The 20,539-nt window shown below is 41.8% G+C and overlaps 1 protein-coding gene across 1 annotated transcript in view; it reads right to left on the bottom strand.

Moving 5' to 3' along the window:
• vrk1 (VRK serine/threonine kinase 1) overlaps positions 1-20,539 on the bottom strand; it is a 69,406-nt gene that overhangs the window by 43,774 nt on the left and 5,093 nt on the right. The window contains exons 2-6 of the mRNA XM_060933703.1: positions 8,546-8,711; positions 7,064-7,119; positions 3,398-3,467; positions 2,766-2,853; positions 2,580-2,688 (exon numbers count right to left, since the gene is read on the bottom strand). Coding sequence (XP_060789686.1) covers positions 2,580-2,688; positions 2,766-2,853; positions 3,398-3,467; positions 7,064-7,119; positions 8,546-8,705 — 483 coding nt within the window. The 5' untranslated portion in view covers positions 8,706-8,711. The remainder of the gene's footprint in view (positions 1-2,579; positions 2,689-2,765; positions 2,854-3,397; positions 3,468-7,063; positions 7,120-8,545; positions 8,712-20,539) is intronic.

Here is a 20,539-nt window from a genome sequence, read left to right as displayed (position 1 = left end):
GGATGTTTGAAAAACGTTGAAAAAGTGCTTTTTTTTCCAATTAATTCCATAGAAATGAATGGGGTTTTTTTGGACGATTTTTTCGCGACTACGTCACGAAAAAATCGTATTCTGTAGAGAAAAGTAATAGCATAGCGAGTCCGATTGAGCCGCACGTTTTGATATTGTTTGTCTGTGTGCGATGTATGGTTATTGAGTTATTCGAAATCAAAATTTGCGTAGGAGGAGGAAGAAGAAGAAGAATACGGAAGAAGAAGAAGAAGAAGAAACACGTAGAAGAACAATAGTTGCATAGTTGCAGTGCTTTGCACTGCAACCTATGGGCTCCCCTAGGGGAGCCCATAGGTTGCTGTGCTGCAGCACTGCATCCTAATTATGGAAGTACGGTGGAGTGTTCCTTTAAAGCAAGGATGGAAAGGTAAAATTGTGTGCCCGCACTCTAAATGCCAACTTACGCTGACTGCTCTAACCTAGCTCCCGCCCCGTTCAGTTTCATTTCTGCTCTCTGCCTCTCGCTTTTTACGCAGCTCTGATTTCTCTTAGCTGCACTCTTTACACCATCATTCCTTTCATGCCATTACCTCCTGCAAATTGCTGTTTAGTGTTTGGTATTTGCTGTTGTAACTAAAGCCACATTGCCATCACATCACTGGCATAATTTGATTAAAACAAAATGAATATGAATGTCCCATTGTTAATCAAGTTGTACATGCCCGCACATAATCATATGCGTCTAAAGACTTGTAGGCACGAAGTTTTTCGTGGGTGTACACTGAAGTCTTGTCATTAAGGTACGAGTATATATCTGGACATTGTATACCAGGGAACTTACTAACATCGTCCGTCCACTCTTTAATTAAATGCGGATCCGGTAGGCGATGTCCACTTGTTAGAGTTAACTTATTTATGTAGCATTCTCGATCTTGTAATGACAATTGTTTGGCATAATCTGACAGCTCATAATGCCGGTCTATGGGCAGCGCCATTGATTCTGGGTCCAGGCTGCACGCGCATCCTGGCAACGGTCGGTTTGTTTACAAACATGCGAAGGGGTCTATTACATGAGAATGTGTTCCACTACATTTCGATGAAAAACAAGGGAATGCTCTCTCAGACAGAAGGACGATATCCTCTGTCTCACCTGTCAATCACAGCAACACGAGCCAATGGTATGCGTCTGTGAACTCATGTATGCAGAAGAGGGCAGATAGCACTTTCTTCCGAGTGTGTTACACTCAGGGCTTTGAACCAGAATTTTTTTCCTATTGGTTCGTTCCGAACAGAAACGGAATTTTAACGTTTCCGGTTTTGGGTTCCACCATTAAATAGACGTTCCCGAACCGGTTAGAACAAAAAAATTTCGTTCCCGGAACGGTTAATTACGTTCCCTGTCAGCTGTTTAACAAATGGCTATAAAATTATGTCTCTGTCTCATCCAGCTTAAGCCAAATGTAGGCTAATTCTATTACAGCCTTCATTAAATAAGACAAGAAATAATTCAAAACAATTATTATTTCAAATGTTGGCGATTTGGATTCTCAGTATGTCTTCCCATCTACACAAACAGAAAAAGTGCCAAAAATGAAAGAGAATTCGTTTAGTGTGTTACCAAAGGCTAGTCAGGCCCTATAGAGGGCTACCGCATGACGTCACCGCGCCGCGAGATTTTGTTAGGCGCCATATTGGAAGACCAAGTACACATCTATGCAAGTACATACATTCATAAAACAAACTACACCTGAAATGTAGCCAGGGCCGGTTCTGCCCTAATCTGGACCCGGGTGCAACATCGCGCAACCCCCCCCAAAAAAGTCTAAATCAGGACAACCATCACATAACTATAAACATTTTATATCAACTATTTTAACTAAATGGGCTATAATAAATCAGCCTGCAGGCAGCCACGGCGGGCTGCCTCAGAAAAGTAACCATTTGTCCTACCTTAAAACTCGTTTTGCATTTTCTGCCTCCTTTTTTGTATTTTCGACCCTCCGTTTATTTTCTTTCCTTTTCTGAAAACCCGATTTGTGTCCAGACATTTTGTTCTGCTACCAACGAACTCACTCGTCAGGTCTCGGCTCTCGAGCCCGCGGGAAGGGCAACAATTGATACATTTTTACAAACAGCCAATAGGGAGGTTACAACGTTCAGGCTCTTCTTTACTCAGACACTCAGTAATGGAGACGTGATAGCAGTCCACCTTCCCGCTCTCTCCATTCAGTCAGCGAACGTCACACAGGAAGTGAACCCCAGCGGGTCATAGAAACTTGCGCAGGAGAAGAATGGCTTTTTTATTTGTAGGCTACGGAAACTTTGAGGAACGAAATAAAAACCGGTATTAACCGGTTACCATTATTTTTAATAAGCGTTTCTGTTCCGGAACATAAAAAATAATAAAGTTTCTGGTTTCGTTTCTGTTCCATGTGAAATAGAAAAAGTTCCCGGTTTTCGTTTTCGTTCCTTGAACCGGTTCAAAGCCCTGGTTACACTGCATGAAGCAATCTTCACCCTCCCTGGATGGTAGAGGTTATATGATCAAAATGGAGGAATTCTTTCACGTTTCTTTCAACATAACTCACGAGTCGAAGGCCAAGCTGGAGAACCAACTTCCGTGGAAATTTCTTGCCGCCTTCCTCGAACTTCTTCTGTAGATCCGTTCCGAATCGGTCCATGACCATGAACCTGTACCTGAAATATCACATCACCACACAGTGAATTATGAGGAGACAGAATGGGCCTTCATACAACAACTGCACTTATCTCACCTCTTTCCTCCTTTCTCATGAAGTCCTGAGCCCCAATATTTTGGCACCCCTAAGTATTTCAGTTTCCGGGACTTTATCCAAGCGCCGACTGAAACGAAATCAGGAACGGTCTTTCTTAAATATATGTATATGAAGAAAGAAAATTTAAAAAAATAAATAAATAAAATCACAACAGCAGCTTCTCATGAGATCAGCATTCTGGGAGTTAAAGTCCTCCGACATGCAAAATCATATGATGAAGCACAAACAAACTTCCTGCGACTCAAAATAATATAAAGGGAGAATCCCAGAGGGGCGGCAGAGTGGCAGCCGTAAGCTAATCTGCTGGCGGAACAAATATTTACCAACGTCACAAAATCCTCATGAATTAATCATGAGCATTGCTTAATAATATAACAGTTAATTGTCAAGGGAAGGTGACATTTGGGTTATTATTAAATAAACTGTACTGCTGTGACCTCGAGGCGACCAGAAGGAGTACCAAAGGCATCTAGTCAGTTTTTGTGCTTCTCCAAAAATAAGACCAGCATAGTGAGCCTGGAACTAACTTTAATTAAAGGACTAGCTCTTTATCCTTGATCAGAGTAAATAATAAAGCCTGAGAGGGTGTGTGAGGAGTCAGGAGAGCGTACTGAGCTCAGGTTTGGCAGCTCGCATGTAAAACTTCAGCTCGGAGAAGAGAGGGCCGTTATCACTCGGCTCCTACAGGGAAGGGAAAAAAAAAAAGACAACAGATTTAACAGCAAATCACACTTAGAGAAGTAAGTAACAGCTGAGTAAATCGCAATTCTCGATCCTGATGACAAAACTGATTATTGAATGCTACAGATCAACTTCTCGGGGTAGTGGGTAGTTCCTCGGTAAAGCCTCGGTCGCAACCGGCCGTACGTGCTCCTACGGCCGGTCTACGTGCAAAAAACGCACAGAGAGTGCGCGTGTGACGTGCTGATTTTCGAGCCGTAGACTGGCCGCAGAGGTTCTTTGTCATGTCAAACAAACTCTACGGGCGCTTACGTTTTTTCAGGTTGCAAGACAAACTTACGGCCTCGTGTATCTTCCGTACGGCCGACGTGCGTCTTTCGTACGATTTGCTGGTGTCAGGTTTGGGCAAAATGTCAATTTTTTTCGTACGTCGCACTTGCGGACTCCGTATGTGTGTCGTGCGCCCCACATATGTAATTAGTGCGGCCAACGCACGTTCAGATATTTCGTACGTCATCCATGCGTGTCGAGTAAGTCGGCCGTGCATTGGGCACGAAAACTCGGGTATATAAAGCTGCAGGGGTGCCTATGGCCATTTGTACACGTAGGCTTTGAGAGAAAATCCAATTTCATTTCATTGCATTGCTTCAATATGCCGAAGGCAAAAGGGAAGAGGAGGATAGAAAAGGTGTCGGAGATGGAGGGGAGAGAGAGGGTGACAGAGAGGGAGGAGAGAGAGAGAGAGGACAAGGAGCAGTGAGGAGGAGGATGAAGACCACGACAGTGGCCAGCAGGCCAGGAGTTTGTCATACTCTTTCGGCGTAGCAGACGAGGAGAGGTTGGTAGATTTTTTCCATGCCAACCCTTGTTTCTACGACAAGACTTTGGACCTGTACAGCAACGCCATCCACAAACGGAAATTGACACAGGGCACTGCTACTGAACTACACACAACTGATGAGTATTGACCTGCTAAATACTAATTATGGTGCTGTTTTGGCATTTTCTTAGTAAAAATCCAACGTCGTTGGTACATACAACGTACAGATTGTGCGCAGTTCTTGCAACCTTCATACGAAGCCTGCATGGAATGCACGGTCAGTACGATTAGTGCACGTTTGAAGGACGTTGGTCTTACAACTACGTGCGTTGGCTGTACGAATGAAGTGACAGCCGTACGTCCGAGCAGCCTCAGATTCCGTGCGTGGTACGCACGTTCGACTTCCAGGTTGTATGTTGGGTGCGCGGTGATCTTACTCCTTCACGGTCACCACAACTACATTCTCCACGAACAAAAAAACAAAAAAAACGCAGTGATTTGGGAAACGCCAAAAATCGTACATCCAGTTGTGACTGAGGCTTAACAGAATCACATTCACAGCAAAATGTGCTAACTTTTTTTTTTTTTTTAGTTGCAGTACTCAAGATAATGGTATTAAATAAAAATTTCACACTGTATGGGGCATCTTTCAACCGTAATAAAGCATAGAAAAACTGTCCATGTTTAACTCTGAACGCAAAATCTTTTATGAGGAAAGATACAGTGGTGCTTGAAAGTTTGTGAACCCTTTAGAATTTTCTATATTTCTGCATAAATATGACCTAAAACATCATCAGATTTTCACACAAGTCCTAAAAGTAGATAAAGAGAACCCAATTAAACAAATGAGACAAAAATATTATACTTGGTCATTTATTTATTGAGGAAAATTATCCAATATTACATATCTGTGAGTGGCAAAAGTAAGTGAACCTCAAAGATTAGCAGTTAATTTGAAGGTGAAATTAGAGTCAGGTGTTTTCAATCAATGGGATGACAATCAGGTGTGAGTGGGCACCCTGTTTTATTTAAAGAACAGGAATCTATCAAAGTCTGATCTTCACAACACATGTTTGTGGAAGTGTATCATGGCACGAACAAAGGAGATCCATGAGGACCTCAGAAAAAGCCTTGTTGATGCTCATCAGGCTGGAAAAGGTTACAAACCCATCTCTAAAGAGTTTGGACTCCACCAATCCACAGTCAGACAGATTGTGTACAAATGGAGGAAATTCAAGACCATTGTTACCCTCCCCAGGAGTGGTCAACCAACAAAGATCACTCCAAGAGCAAGGCGTGTTAATAGTCGGCGAGATCACAAAGGACCCCAGGGTAACTTCTAAGTAACTGAAGGCCTCTCTCACATTGGCTACTGTTAATGTTCATGAGTCCACCATCAGGAGAACACTGAACAATAATGGTGTGCATGGCAGGGTTGCAAGGAGAAAGCCACTGCTCTCCAAAAAGAACATTGCTGCTCGTCTGCAGTTTGCTAAAAATCATGTGGACAAGCCAGAAGGCTGTTGGAAAAATGTTTTGTGGACAGATGAGACCAAATTAGAACATTTTGGTTTAAATGAGAAGCATTATGTTTGGAGAAAGGAAAACACTGCATTCCAGCATAAGAACCTTATCCCATCTGTGAAACATGCTGGTGGTAGTGTCATGGTTTGGGCCTATTTTGCTGCATCTGGGCCAGGACAGCTTGCCATCATTGATGGAACAATGAATTCTGAATTATACCAGCGAATTCTAAACGAAAATGTCAGGATATCTGTCCATGAACTGAATCTCAAGAGAAGGTGGGTCATGCAGCAAGACAACGACCCTAAGGACATAAATCATTCTGCCAAAGAATGGTTAAAGAAGAATAAAGTTCATGTTTTGGAATGGCCAAGTCAAAGTCCTGACCTTAATCCAATCGAAATGTTGTGGAAGGACCTGAAGCGAGCAGTTCATGTGAGGAAACCCACCAACATCCCAGAGTTGAAGCTGTTCTGTACGGAGGAATGGGCTAAAATTCCTCCAAGCCGGAGTGCAGGACAGATCAACAGTTACCGCAAATGTTTAGTTGCAGTTATTGCTGCACAAGGTGGTCACACCAGATACTGAAAGCAAAGGGTCACATACTTTTGCCACTCACAGATATGTAATATTGGATAATTTCTCAATAAATAAATGACCAAGTATAATATTTTTGTCTCATTTGTTTAACTGGATTCTTTTTATCTACTTTTAGAACTTGTGTGAAACTGATGAAGTTTTAGGTCATATTTATGCAGAAATATAGAAAATTCTAAAGGGTTCACAAACTTTCAAGCACCACTGTAAGTCAGTAACGGAATTACTTCAGAAAAAACTGAACTTTCATTTCTTAAAATTCAAACCAAGATTTCTCTGAAGCCACGTTGGTAGAATTGGGGTGATTATTTTTAAATATGGCTTTCAGTACATTGGATTCCATACTTTAGTAATAATCACGGAGCTGACAAGTTAAGGCAATCTTAATGATTTCATAATTTGCCCTCTCTGCTGAAGAATTTCCCCAATATTAACTTCAAAACACCACCCTGTTGTTGATTATTTTCCTATGACAGCATGCCCTGTTAACACCTGGTGCAAGTATAACAAGGGCCAAAGCATCTGCTTGTGCTCATCAGGATCTGGATCAGGCTACGAGTCGTTCTAAATTTGCAGGAGGAAGCGTACTGGAGTGCATTAAGCTAGAACATGCTCCTAGACACCGTGTGACACCAATAAATAAAAAAACTCTTACCACTTTGATGACGTAAGGTGCATCGACTCCAACAGCCTTTGACGTATTGTCGCTTGCTGAACGTGGAGAAGATTAACATAAGGGTTGTTTTACAATCAGGGTACGCAAGCTAAAAATCACATTTAACACTTATCTTCAATATCCAAAGGCTTGACTAAATAAACTTAGTTGTTTATTGTAGCCCTGTGATAGCTCTATTTACCATGCAAAAAAAAATTGGTGATAACGTTATTTTTGGTGAATGTATGGCAATATGGGTCATATTTAGCAAAATTACTCGTGTCATTTAGAAAAAGTGCTTTTTTGGCCACAGGTAGCTCCAAAAGGGATGCACTTAAATCATTCTTTATACCATAAAACACATATTTGATTCCATATCATTGGAAACATAGTTAAGTTTTAATGCTGAATGCCAGTAAGTTTTCAGACTATTTTGATCAAATTAGTAATTGTGTCAAAAAAAGTCCTCTCCGAGACAGCTAATTTTTCAATAGAAAATAACATATCTAAAATGATTATTTTCATTCTAAAATGTGGTCAAGATATTGGGACATAAATATTAGAGACAACTAACACAAAGCTTACAGCCTTATATTTAAAAGCACTATGGAAGTAGTGGATTCTGAACTGTCAAAAAAAAAAAAAGTCCTCTCCGAGAATCACTTCATTTGTTTCTCCCAGCCCTGCTTAAAGCTACACTGATACCCCTTTTCCACCAAATCAGTTCCAGGGCTGGTTCGAAGCCAGTGCTGGTTCATAACTCGTTCAACTTGCGAGCCAGCTGAGAACCAGCTTGCTTTTCCATCGCTCACGGTGCTAAGGGAAGACACGTCATTACGTCGCTGTATACGTCAGTTACGTCGCTACGTTTGCATAAACCTTGGCGCAAATATCGAAGCAAAAACAACGCGGAAGAAGCAGCAGCAACAACAACAACAACAATAATAATAATAATAAATGACTTCGCGTTTGTACAGCTGCTACTTCTCGTCGCTTAAAAATGGCCATCTTTCGCGGTCTTGTTATTGTTGTTGGTCTCAACAACTCCGCCCCCCCCCCCCGCTGACGTAAGCGGTTCTTTCCTCTGGCCCAGCAGAGAGTTGGTGCTAGCCTGGAACCGGTTTTTCTGGCCCCAGAGCCAGTTCTTTGTCAGTGGAAACAGAAAACCCGGTTCCAAACTAAGCACTGGCCCCGAACCAGCCCTGGAACTGCTTTAGTGGAAAAGGGACATTAATCTTCTTTATCTTATAGCAGATTACACAAAACTACCATACACATATGTCAAAAAATTACCTGAAATCTGTTCTTTAACTTGTCCTTCACTTAAAAACTGGTACAAGAACCAGTTTGAATCAATTTGAATTTTGGACCCCTGTGACACAAACTTTGTACCCTGATTGTAAAACAACCCATAATTATCCTGCTGAAATGATCAGATGTGTTTATGTCTCCAAACAGCATTGAAGGTTGACAGACTCTTACCCAGATACAGCAGGCCAAAGCCTCCCTGACCAATAGGTGTCCCGAGTTTCCAGCTTTTCTTCGCTGTGTCGGTCAGAATCTCTCCGGGGGGGAACTCCTCGGCCAGCTTTCTCTTCGCCGGCCCTTTCGCTTTCCTAGCTGCCTTGGCTTTGGGTGGCATCTGAACCTGTTCATTTACAATAAATATTAAATAAACGTGTTGCTTTGAATGGCAATAGTGCATGGTACGGCTATTAATACAAGTCCAGGAGTACCCATACCCTGCTCAAGAACCCGTGCCCATATAACAGCTCATTCACAGGGATTTGTGTAACTGATGCTTTACATTATTTAAAACTAATAATAAACGGAAAAAAGTGCCTTTAAAACATAATTATTGTTATTATGGTGCTTTCAGCAAACAGACATTTTTCTAACAATTATGGAAGAAGTCTCCTTCAAACTGAAACTTTGTTTTTGTAAATACACACTCACTCTGAATTTGATGCTTGTAACAGATTCCAAAAAAAGTTAAGACAGGGGCATGTTTGCTGCTGTGTTATATCACCTTTTCTTTTAACAACACTCAGTAATCATTTGGAAACTGAGGACACCAACTGTTGAAGTTTTGAACGTCAAATTTTCCCATACACTTCAGATGTTCAACAGTCCAGAGTCTCCATTGCCGTATATTGCACTTCATAATGTGCCACACATTTTCAATGGGAGGCAGGCAGGCCAGTTTAGCACCTATACTCTTGCTACGAAGCCACACTGTTGGAATTAGCAAAGATGTACCTGAAAAAAAGAGAGTGTTCATTTGGATCGCAGTAGATGTTGCTCCAAAACCTGTACGCACCTTTCAGGATTAGTGGTACTTTCACAGATGTGTAAGTTACCCCTGCCATGGGCACTAACACACTGTCATACCATCACAGATACTGGTTTTTGACCTTCATCCTGGTAACACTGTGGATGGTCCTTTTCCTCTTTAGCCAGGAGGACACGACATTCACAAGTGTGGACTCATCAGACCACAGCACGCTTGCGCTTTGTGGCAGTCCATCTCAGAGGAGCTCGGGCTTAGAGAATTCAGCGCCGTTTCTGGACGTTGTTGATATTTGGCTTTTTTAGATGCAGCGAAAAACCAACAACAGTATTTCCGACACCATGTAGTAAAATCCCTTTCACATGACGTCACCGCGCCGTGAGATTTTGTTAGGCGCCATATTGGAAGACCAAGTACATGCACTCACAATATAAAACAAAGTACGAGCGAGAGTAAAGTGACAGGATGGATGATAATTCTGGTTATGTGAGTACATTACCAGTTGCAGAAAGGGCACGGTATGTGGAGAAACTGGCTGTGATTGATGGGTTTGACCAATATGATAAGACACGCGGCAAGGGAGAATGGAAACATAAGGAGGACCGGACACCAATTCTGCCATCTGTTTGCTACCCAGACATTGTAAACTATTTGTTGTTTACACCCAGTGCCTACACTCAGTGTTCGAACTATGCCGATATTTTCGGGGGGTCCCTTTTTTTCCCTTGGGGGAGGGGGGGGGGGGGGGGGGGCGCGCGCTTGCGCTTGTCTCGGAGCACGGATCTCCAAACACATGAGAAGCCTATCTTACGCACATATCACGCGGACTCCACACCTCCACACACGCATCACGTCTGAAGTCATAACTCATCAGGGGAAATCGTGTCCGCACTGGCATGTTCAAAAAACAACCTCGCATCAACAATGATACCACACGCAAGAAAAAAAAAAAAACAGTCAGGCTACTCAACAACCAACCTGGCAGCAGCGAGCAAGCCCCAAACCATCCTAAATTATTATTATTATTAAATTGTAGAAGTCTGGGAGGCTTGCTCCTCATACAGTTATCAACTTGGAGCCACTTTAGCATGTTTTAAATCTGAATTTCTTGCGTTTGCTTACCTCAAAGTGTCCGCAGATCATGCACAGACTTATCCATTATATCCACAGTTTTTTGCCAAGTCTCACACAGGTTTCTTTCAAGTCTACTGTTGGGCCAATAAATCATAAATAAAACAGCTCAGATTTGTTTAAGTCGTTTGCCACTCCACTTTATTCTCGCAAGTTCACATACCGCTGCCGTTATTTCCCCCTAATCACGAGTTTGTTGGTCTTCCAAAATGGCGCAGGGTCTGTTTACTTCCGGTTTCGGGTGACGTCAGTGAAAGGGGTCTATACCATCATGCCGGTTTTTAATGCAGTGCTGTCTGAGGGATCAAAGGCCACAGGCGTACAATGTTGGTTTTCGACCTTGCCCCTTACGTGCAGAGATATTATGGCTCGTCAGTGGTGAAATCCCTAAATTCCTTGCAACTGTATGTTGAGAAACACTGTTCAACTGCTGCACTAGTTGCCTAGGCAGTTTTTCCACAAAGTGGTGAAGCTTACCCTGTCCTTACCTGCAAATGACTGAGATTTTCCAATTACCAGTTAACGCGTTTCCCTGTATAATGTTCCAAACAGGTGATTTCTGAGCTTTCCACAACATTCCCGGTTTTTTTGTTGCTCCTGTCCCAACTTCTTTGGAACGTGTTGCAGGCCTCAAATTCAGAATGAGTGTATATTTAAAAAAGAAAAAAATGCTCAAACTGAGAAATGTTAAATATCTTGTCTTTGCGCTATATTTATTTGAATATGGGTTGAAAAGGATTTGCAAATCATTGTGTTCTGTATTTATTTCTGCTTTCCAGAGCATCTCAACTTTTATTTTTGGGAAACAGGGTTATACATGTAACACACATTGATATGCAAATTAGCAAATGATGTTTGAACCTTTTCTTTTCTTGAGCCCACCCATGCTTGCAAAGCTCCGCCCCCAGGATCTACATCAGCCTGAAGAGTGTAGTCGATGCTTTTTTTTTAAAAATCATCTCCTTCAGCATAAGGCACACTGAACTACCCTTTACAAAAGGATAGGAGATAATGCCATCCCACAATTCCTTGTGGCAGCAACATTTAAAAGATCCAAGTTAAGAACATCCACCATCACAATTACGTAGCCTTGTTTACATGCAGCCAGATTCTCTTTGCACAGCAATCATCTTTTCCTAAATCCTTATGAAGTTTTTGATCAAGGTCAAGAAAACTGGTAAGGAAAGGACATTTTTGAGTATTCAACCATAACCTCTGCATTTCCCAACGTCAGTGATGCTTCCTTGGTAAGACGGATCCCTAATACCCCTTTTCCACCAAATCAGTTCCAGGGCTGGTTCGGGGCTGGTGCTGGTTCACAACTCGTTCAACTCGCGAGCCAGCTGAGAACCAGTTTGCTTTTCCATAGCTCGCGGTGCTAAGGGAAGCCACGTCATTACGTCGCTGTATACGTCAGTTACGTCGCTACGTTTGCATAAACCTTGGTGCGAATATCGAAGCAAAAACAACACGGAAGAAGCAACAGCAGCAGCAACAACAATAATAATAATAATAATGGATGATTTCGCGTTTGTACAGCTGCTGCTTCTCATCGCTTAAAAATGGCAATCTTTCGCGGTCTTGTTATTGTTGTTGGTCTTAACAACTCCGCCCACCCCGCTGACGTAAGCGGTTCTTTCCTCTGGCCCAGCAGAGAGTTGGTGCTAACCTGGAACCGGTTTTTCTGGCCCCAGAGCCAGTTCTTTGTCAGTGGAAACAGAAAACCCGGTTCCAAACTAAGCACTGGCCCCAAACCAGCCCTGGAACTGCTTTGGTGGAAAAGGGGCATCAGAGGCTAAGCAAGACTCCTTCCTTCCATTCAGAGAACACAGCACGGAATGAAACAATCTAGAAAGTGTAGAGGTGCACGTCATTGAAAAGGTCCCGCCTTGTACATGTGTATCGGATTGTGGGTGCTTTAAAGGGGAACTGAAGGCAAATTTATCATCGTCAAAATTCTATTTCTCATTTTATAAAATGTATGAACACATTTCTGACAGCTATTTTGTCACTGCTTTAGCAAGTTATGAGTGTTTGAAATACGCTATGTAACATCAGTCCATATGTCAAAGCAACGGCCGTAAACGAGATTCGCTGAGACCTGTACGAGACTTCGTAGGACAGAAGTAAAATGTACAGCGGAAGTCAAAGTGACCGACATCTGTCAACATTGTCAAAAGACGCGTGTGCCCTCCTTTGAATGCTGACGTAATCGAGTCGGAAGTTTTCCCTGTGTCCGAAATCGCTCCCTACTCACTATATGGGGCACTACATAGTGGGGACACCATTTTGTAGTGCTGTCCGAAACCTTAGTGAGGATTATGTGGGAAATGTGCTCAGTATTTATCACAAAAATACATGCATGCATTTATTATTTTGAACACCCACCAACCGCCTGGTCTGGCACGTTTTAATTGTACGACAGTAATGACGTAAACACCAGCGCGACGGACTCGTCCTTATCCTGTCGTCTTTCCAACTCTTCTCTTCGCCACGTTGGTTTGAAGTCGTATGGAATAATCTCCATCACTGACGAAGCTGGCAAATCTCAAAATTAATCTAAATTGGAATGATGGTGATCTGGCCGCTGTGTAAACAGTTTTCAAAATGGCGGCGCTGACACTTCACATTTGAAGTCTCGCACAAGTCTTGTGAAGATCGCGCGGATAAGCGACGCCTGCCGTGGACCATACGAACTACATTCAACGTGGCTAAAAACCAAAAAGGCCAATAAGTGTAATATAATATGCCAACACAAGTCACGATATAAGGTTAATAAAACCGAAAATGTAATTGAATAACGCGTTAATTAAGAAATAAAGTAAGTTTAAAAATGACTTCAGTTCCCCTTTAAGAACAACAAGGATACACATATGGATCCTTGAAAATCCTCTGAACAAATAACTGGGTCCTTGGTAGAATTCAAAGGATCCTCAACATCAGGACAGTCCTTCGGTGGGATTCAATGACACGCAGACATTAAAGATAATAGGCAAAGGTTTTCAATTTATGCACATTTGAAACTTTATATGTTAAAAACCCTCTGTGATTTTCTTCTGGTCCAAAGAAGTATTGTTAATAAGTAAGAATTAAAATAAGTTAGCACTGATCGCGGCAAATTTCTGCTCGGCGATTTTCGTGACCACTCGGCGCATGATGTCATTCAAGACAAACAAATCGCTTGAGTTGAGTCCACTTCCGTTTACTTGGATTGCCGTTCGGCTTGAGTGCAGATGTGTGTTCAGGAATTCATCTCATTATCTCTAGCCGCTTTATCCTTCTACAGGGTCGCAGGCAAGCTGGAGCCTATCCCAGCTGACTACGGGCGAAAGGCGGGGTACACCCTGGACAAGTCGCCAGGTCATCACAGGGCTGACACATAGACACAGACAACCATTCACACTCACATTCACACCTACGGTCAATTTAGAGTCACCAGTTAACCTAACCTGCATGTCTTTGGACTGTGGGGGAAACCGGAGCACCCGGAGGAAACCCACGTGGACACGGGGAGAACATGCAAACTCCGCACAGAAAGGCCCTCGCCGGCCACGGGGCTCGAACCCGGACCTTCTTGCTGTGAGGCGACAGCGCTAACCACTACACCACCGTGCCACCCTGTTCAGGAATTTCCCAAGAAAAAACATGCCTTATTGTTGTGCAGTGAACTGTAACAACGGGACTGGTTCAGGAAGAAGTTTTTACCTTACGGAGAGAGTGGACTGTGCGTGTGAAGCCAGAGGGTTGGCTTTTCCCGAAAGAGGAGAAGAGGCGGAGAGAGTGGATCGTGCGTGTGAAGCCAGAGGGTTGGCTTTTTCCGAAAGAGGAGAAGAGGCGGAGAGAGTGGATCGTGCGTGTGAAGCCAGAGGGTTGGCTTTTTCCGAAAGAAGAGAAGAGGCGGAGAGAGTGGATTGTGCGTGTGAAGCCAGAGGGTTGGCTTTTTCCGAAAGAGAAGAGGCGGAGAGAGTGGATTGTGCATGTGAAGCCAGAGGGTTGGCAGCCGGGTAAAAACACCACTCTGTGCTCCGATCACTTCAATGACGATTCATTTTTGAAGAATCCCCATCTGTTGGAGAGTTTAGGCATCAGTGTCAGACAGAGAAGACTCAAACCTGACGCTGTTCTGAAAAAATTCGAACACAAAATCAAGCAGTCAAAGAAGAAACGGACCTGCAACGCTCAAGCAAAAAGGAGAACATTGGAGGTAAGCATTTTTACCTTTTTCATTTAAATGCTCGGTAGTTGAAAAAAAAATCATTGACAGACGAGATGAGATGTCAGGCCTGACATATTGACACCGGGAAATGCCGCGGATGGCAGGCTAATGTGGCCTACTGGCACACTGTCAAGTAATCGTTACCTACATCCACTAGGGAGGGCGGTTTAATTATTCTTCAAAAGGGTTCTTATTTCGTATTATGACGAAAGTATGAATTTATCATAACTACCAGGATAAATCGTTTGGGCGCTAGTCTTAATGAGGTCCGGGGTCACCGCGATCAGAGTCGGCCGAGTCGCTGTCTGATTCCGAGGCCGCACGGTCAAACCAGTGAGCCACGTTCACCGGCCATAGGTTCATACGTATATGGTTTCACCTCTCGATATTCAATTTGGAGAGTTCCTACTTCAAAATCACTATCAGACATTTTACACAACCCCTCACGACCAAAGTCTGTACAAGTGTGCTCGGTTCACAAGTAAACACAGAACTGCTCCCAGTCTGTTTGCCTCGAATGACGTCACGACGACTGTCCCCTGGCGGTGAAAGTGCGCGTAAGTGAGATGTAAACAAACCTTCAGAAATTGCACAAGCCAGTATAGACTCAGATTGTCATTCAGCATACAAGTGTACACCAAACGAAATTTCGCTGCAAATTGGCTCAGCACAGAAATAAATATGAAGAGTATTAAATTTAATTATGCAGCCGCAGGAATATTATAAAGTGCAATAGTATGAAGTGACCTGTGGAATTTGGAATGTTCGAGTTATAAATACTTTAACCGTTTTATTCAATTTTAGGGTGCAAATTAGACACCAGGAAGACCGAATTGCTTTTTGGGTCGTTCTTCTAGAAAATAAAGTTGATATTCTACATTCCACCTCCGACCCTTGCCGGTGACCTTTAAGAATCCTTCCTGACACTGGGAAACACCAATCATCTATAAAATGACTAATGGGAGGCTTATCCAAAAAACAAATCAGCAATCCAGACCAGAGGTTTTCCAAATGGGTTTTCTTTGAAACACAGATTTTTGTCTTGACGTCATGGCTTCAAATAAATAAACAAACCCTTAATTTCATCAATTATTTGTACAAATAGGAACTTAAAAGAATCGACTACTACACCTTTAAAAGGTGCGATTTTCTTCTGAAAAGAGTTGACAACATTCTGCGCGGGTAGACTATAGTGCTAATGTATATTAGGGTGCCACTCAAAAATGAAGTTTCTAATTTTCACTGTCCCACCCCCTAAATGTGTTCATAATGTGAAAAGAAAAAATGTGACAAAGTGTGGATGTATTATAATAATATTTACTGGTAGCGCAACAGTTCCAAAGTTATACAATGTGTAATTTTCCAAAAAAAATTCTGATATGAGTGATTCCACGCTTATGGGTACTGAAATGGGGACATGAACTTATTTTTAAAAATTCACCTAAAACCATTTCTTTTTTTACCATCAGGTCACAAAACATGTAATCTTTAATGAATGATATGTTAAAAGATAACTTTAATTTTCTGAGATGTAATAAAAACATATTTATATGCCAAAGTCAAGCCTATGAGTTCCAAAATGATGTCTGTTACATTACTTCTGTTACGATTGTCCATCTCGCGTCTGTTACAAATTAATTACAACCTAGCTCTATACCATGTTAATCTTATTGAAAGAATGTGTATGTTTATTCTACTACACGTTTATTAATTATATTTGCTAAAACATCTCCTTCCTATGTTTCAAAAAGTAATTCTACATTGTTAAAATTGAGAATATATATGTCCACAACACTTCTGTTATTTATATGCCAAAGTCAGAACGTAACAGAAGTGTTGTGGACATATATATTCTCAATTTTAACAATGTAGAATTACTTTTTGAAACATAGGAAGGTGATGTTTTAGCAAATATAATGAATAAACATGTGTAGTAGAATAAACATACACATTCTTTCAATAAGATTAACATGGTATATAGCTAGATTGTAATTAATTTGTAACAGACGCGAGATGGACAATCGTAACAGAAGTAATGTAACAGACATCATTTTGGAACTCATAGGCTTGACTTTGGCATATAAATGTTTTTATTACATCTCAGAAAATTAAAGTTATCTTTTAACATATCATTCATTAAAGATTACATGTTTTGTGACCTGATGGTAAAAAAAGAAATGGTTTTAGGTGAATTTTTAAAAATAAGTTCATGTCCCCATTTCAGTACCCATAAGCATGGAATCACTCATTTAATGTTAAATTTAACATAAAAAACAGAATACTGCAGAAATCATGAAAATCAAACAGTTACTAGCAGTTACTTCAAAAGTCAACAAATTATTTTTGAACACAAACAGATTAACACAAACAGTGACCAAAATGTCACAATGTAAATTAGTTGTCCGCAATATAGGCCCTGTCCACATGGCAACGGATTCAGGTGAATCCGATAAATTTTTTTATCGTTTCGGCCTGGTGTCCACACGACACCGGCATTTTGGGTGCCCAAAACGATATTTTTTGAGAACGGTTTCCAGAGTGGAAAAATCTGGCAACGGCGCCATTGCGAAGTCGTCTGGATGAGTAGAACGGATTTGTTTACAATGACGTCACACCCACATGACTAGAACAAGTCATCACACCAGGTAGAAGAAGGGGTTTATGTGCATGCGTCCTACTTCTTCTATTGTTCTGGTGTCTCCGATGGGACCATCTTACAGCGCACGTAGAGGTGTGGCATGTGTATTGCATCGTTTTCAGCAAGCGTTGCCATATGTACCTGATACAGTGGTGCTTGAAAGTTTGTGAACCCTTTAGAATTTTCTATATTTCTGCATAAATATGACCTAAAACATCATCAGATTTTCACACAAGTCCTAAAAGTAGATAAAGAGAACCCAATTAAACAAATGAGACAAAATTATTATACTTGGTCATTTATTTATTGAGGAAAATGATCCAATATTACATATCTGTGAGTGGCAAAATTATGTGAACCTTTGCTTTCAGTATCTGGTGTGACCCCCTTGTGCAGCAATAACTGCAACTAAACGTTTCCGGTAACTGTTGATCAGTCCTGCACACCGGCTTGGAGGAATTTTAGCCCATTCCTCCATACAGAACAGCTTCAACTCTGGGATGTTGGTCGGTTTCCTCACATGAACTGCTCGCTTCAGGTCCTTCCACAACATTTCGATTGGATTAAGGTCAGGACTTTGACTTGGCCATTCCAAAACATTAACTTTATTCTTCTTTAACCATTCTTTGGTAGAACGACTTGTGTGCTTAGGGTTGTTGTCTTGCTGCATGACCCACCTTCTCTTGAGATTCAGTTCATGGACAGATGTCCTGACATTTTCCTTTAGAATTCGCTGGTATAATTCAGAATTCATTGCTCCATCAATGATGGCAAGCCGTCCTGGCCCAGATGCAGCAAAACAGGCCCAAACCATGATACTACCACCACCATGTTTCACAGATGGTATAAGGTTCTTATGCTGGAATGCAGTGTTTTCCTTTCTCCAAACATAATGCTTCTCATTTAAACCAAAATGTTCTATTTTGGTCTCATCCATCTACAAAACATTTTTCCAATAGCCTTCTGGCTTGTCCCCATGATCTTTAGCAAACTGCAGACGAGCAGCAATGTTTTTTTTGGAGAGCAGTGGCTTTCTCCTTGCAACCCTGCCATGCACACCATTGTTGTTCAGTGTTCTCCTGATGGTAGACTCATGAACATTAACATTAGCCAATGTGAGAGAGGCCTTCAGTTGCTTAGAAGTTACCCTGGGGTCCTTTGTGACCTCGCCAACTATTACACACCTTGCTCCTGGAGTGATCTTTGTTGGTCGACCACTCCTGGGGAGGGTAACAATGGTCTTGAATTTCCTCCATTTGTACACAATCTGTCTGACTGTGGATTGGTGGAGTCAGTCCAAATTCTTTAGAGATGGTTTGAAACCTTTTCCAGCCTGATGAGCATCAAAAATGCTTTTTTTGAGGGCCTCAGAAATCTCCTTTGTTCGTGCCATGATACACTTCCACAAACATGTGTTGTGAAGATCAGACTTTGATAGATCCCTGTTCTTTAAATAAAACAGGGTGCCCACTCACACCTGATTGTCATCCCATTGATTGAAAACACCTGACTCTAATTTCACCTTCAAATTTGCTGCTAATCCTAGAGGTTCACATACTTTTGCCACTCACAGATATGTAATATTGGATCATTTTCCTCAATAAATAAATGACCAAGTATAATATTTTTGTCTCATTTGTTTAACTGGGTTCTCTATCTTCTTTTAGGACTTGTGTGAAAATCTGATGATGTTTTAGGTCATATTTATGCAGAAATATAGAAAATTCACAAACTTTCAAGCACCACTGTATTTTACTGATCCGTTGCCCATGTGGACGCGATATTTTTTTTACCCGCTAAAAAAAAAAAAAATAATAATCTCATTGCCGTTGTCGTGTGGATGTAGCCTTAGTTGTCAACAGCAGCTGCAGTGAGTGCATTCAAGGTGGATCTGTTACTGTTTGGAAAGTCATGGCGGTGTTTCTCCACGACTTGCAACAAGAACTGTTTTTGTTCTTCTTGATTCGTCAGGACTCCATTGAACGCCTGAATCAAGGCCACCCCTCGCTCAGCTGCATCGTTGACAACTTTCAGACTTCTCACTTTCTGTTGGCCAACAATGTAATCATTGTCACTGCTCCATGTATCTGGACTGTTCATGAGGAATTTCTGTGGTCTGTTAAAGGCTGCTTGGTGTGTTGTGATACAAAGTCAAACAACTGCTTCTGAGGTACTGTGGGGTTGAAGGCAATGCGTCGAGGATATGTTGTTTTCTTGTCAAGGGCTTTCACCATGGCTGACTTCACCTCAGCTGACACTGCAGAGTCAAAGAATGCTAAACCGACCAGGATTTCACTTAAGTACCACAAGTGTTCAGAGAATGATTTTATTGCAGCTTTCACAACAACTTCATGTTGTTTCTTGTAGCAAGAATATTAACATCAACAGATAAGTGGATAGAGCACACGCTTACACTACGTTCAGACTGCAACCTGAAACGACCCATATCCGATTTGTTGTGAAATCCAATTTTTTTGTTAGGCCGTTCACATTACCAATTATATGAGACTTGTATGCGATCTCCAATATGAACAGAAAACGACCCAAAAGTGTCCCGCATGCGCAAATTGACACGTAATAAGCACATCTACGTAATACGTAAACAAAAAAAAAAGCACACTCTTCAAGTTCGCAAGTAAAGCATGGAGATGAGGCGAGACCTGGCGATGTGGTTTTTGTGGCGGCGGCGGAACTCACACAATAATCTGATTAATGTGGGCAGCAGACTAATGAGACCGAAGGTGTCAAATTACTGGAAATTTCCAGAACAATCTTATAATCTTGTAATACAGGATGACTTAACATCCAGGTCCCTACCAAATCCACCATTAGCTTGATCAATTCTATAAAAGTCTATTTAAATTCTGAAAACTGTACAAATGTTGTTTTCCACCAAAGAGGCGGGATTAGCCAACGCAGAATAGTGACGTTTGTCTCTTGTTGATGACGTGTAGGTCGCATGAATGCGACCTGTCCGGTCAGACTGCAGTCACATGTGAAAATAACGGATATGCATCGGAATTAGGACCACATATCCAAGCGGCCTGGGTCGCATGTGAAAAAATCGGATCTGTGTCGTTCAGATTGTCAATAACAAATCGGATACAGGTCGCATATGGGCAAAAAAATCGGATATGGGTCGTTTCAGGGTGCAGTCTGAACGTAGTCTAAGGGCCTCTGCATGCTCTTGCAACAAGGCTT

The sequence above is a fragment of the Neoarius graeffei genome, chromosome 11 (assembly GCF_027579695.1).
Source record: "Neoarius graeffei isolate fNeoGra1 chromosome 11, fNeoGra1.pri, whole genome shotgun sequence".
Lineage (NCBI taxonomy): Eukaryota > Metazoa > Chordata > Actinopteri > Siluriformes > Ariidae > Neoarius > Neoarius graeffei.
Note: the sequence above shows the minus strand (reverse complement) of the source record. Positions and strands in the feature narration are given on the sequence as shown.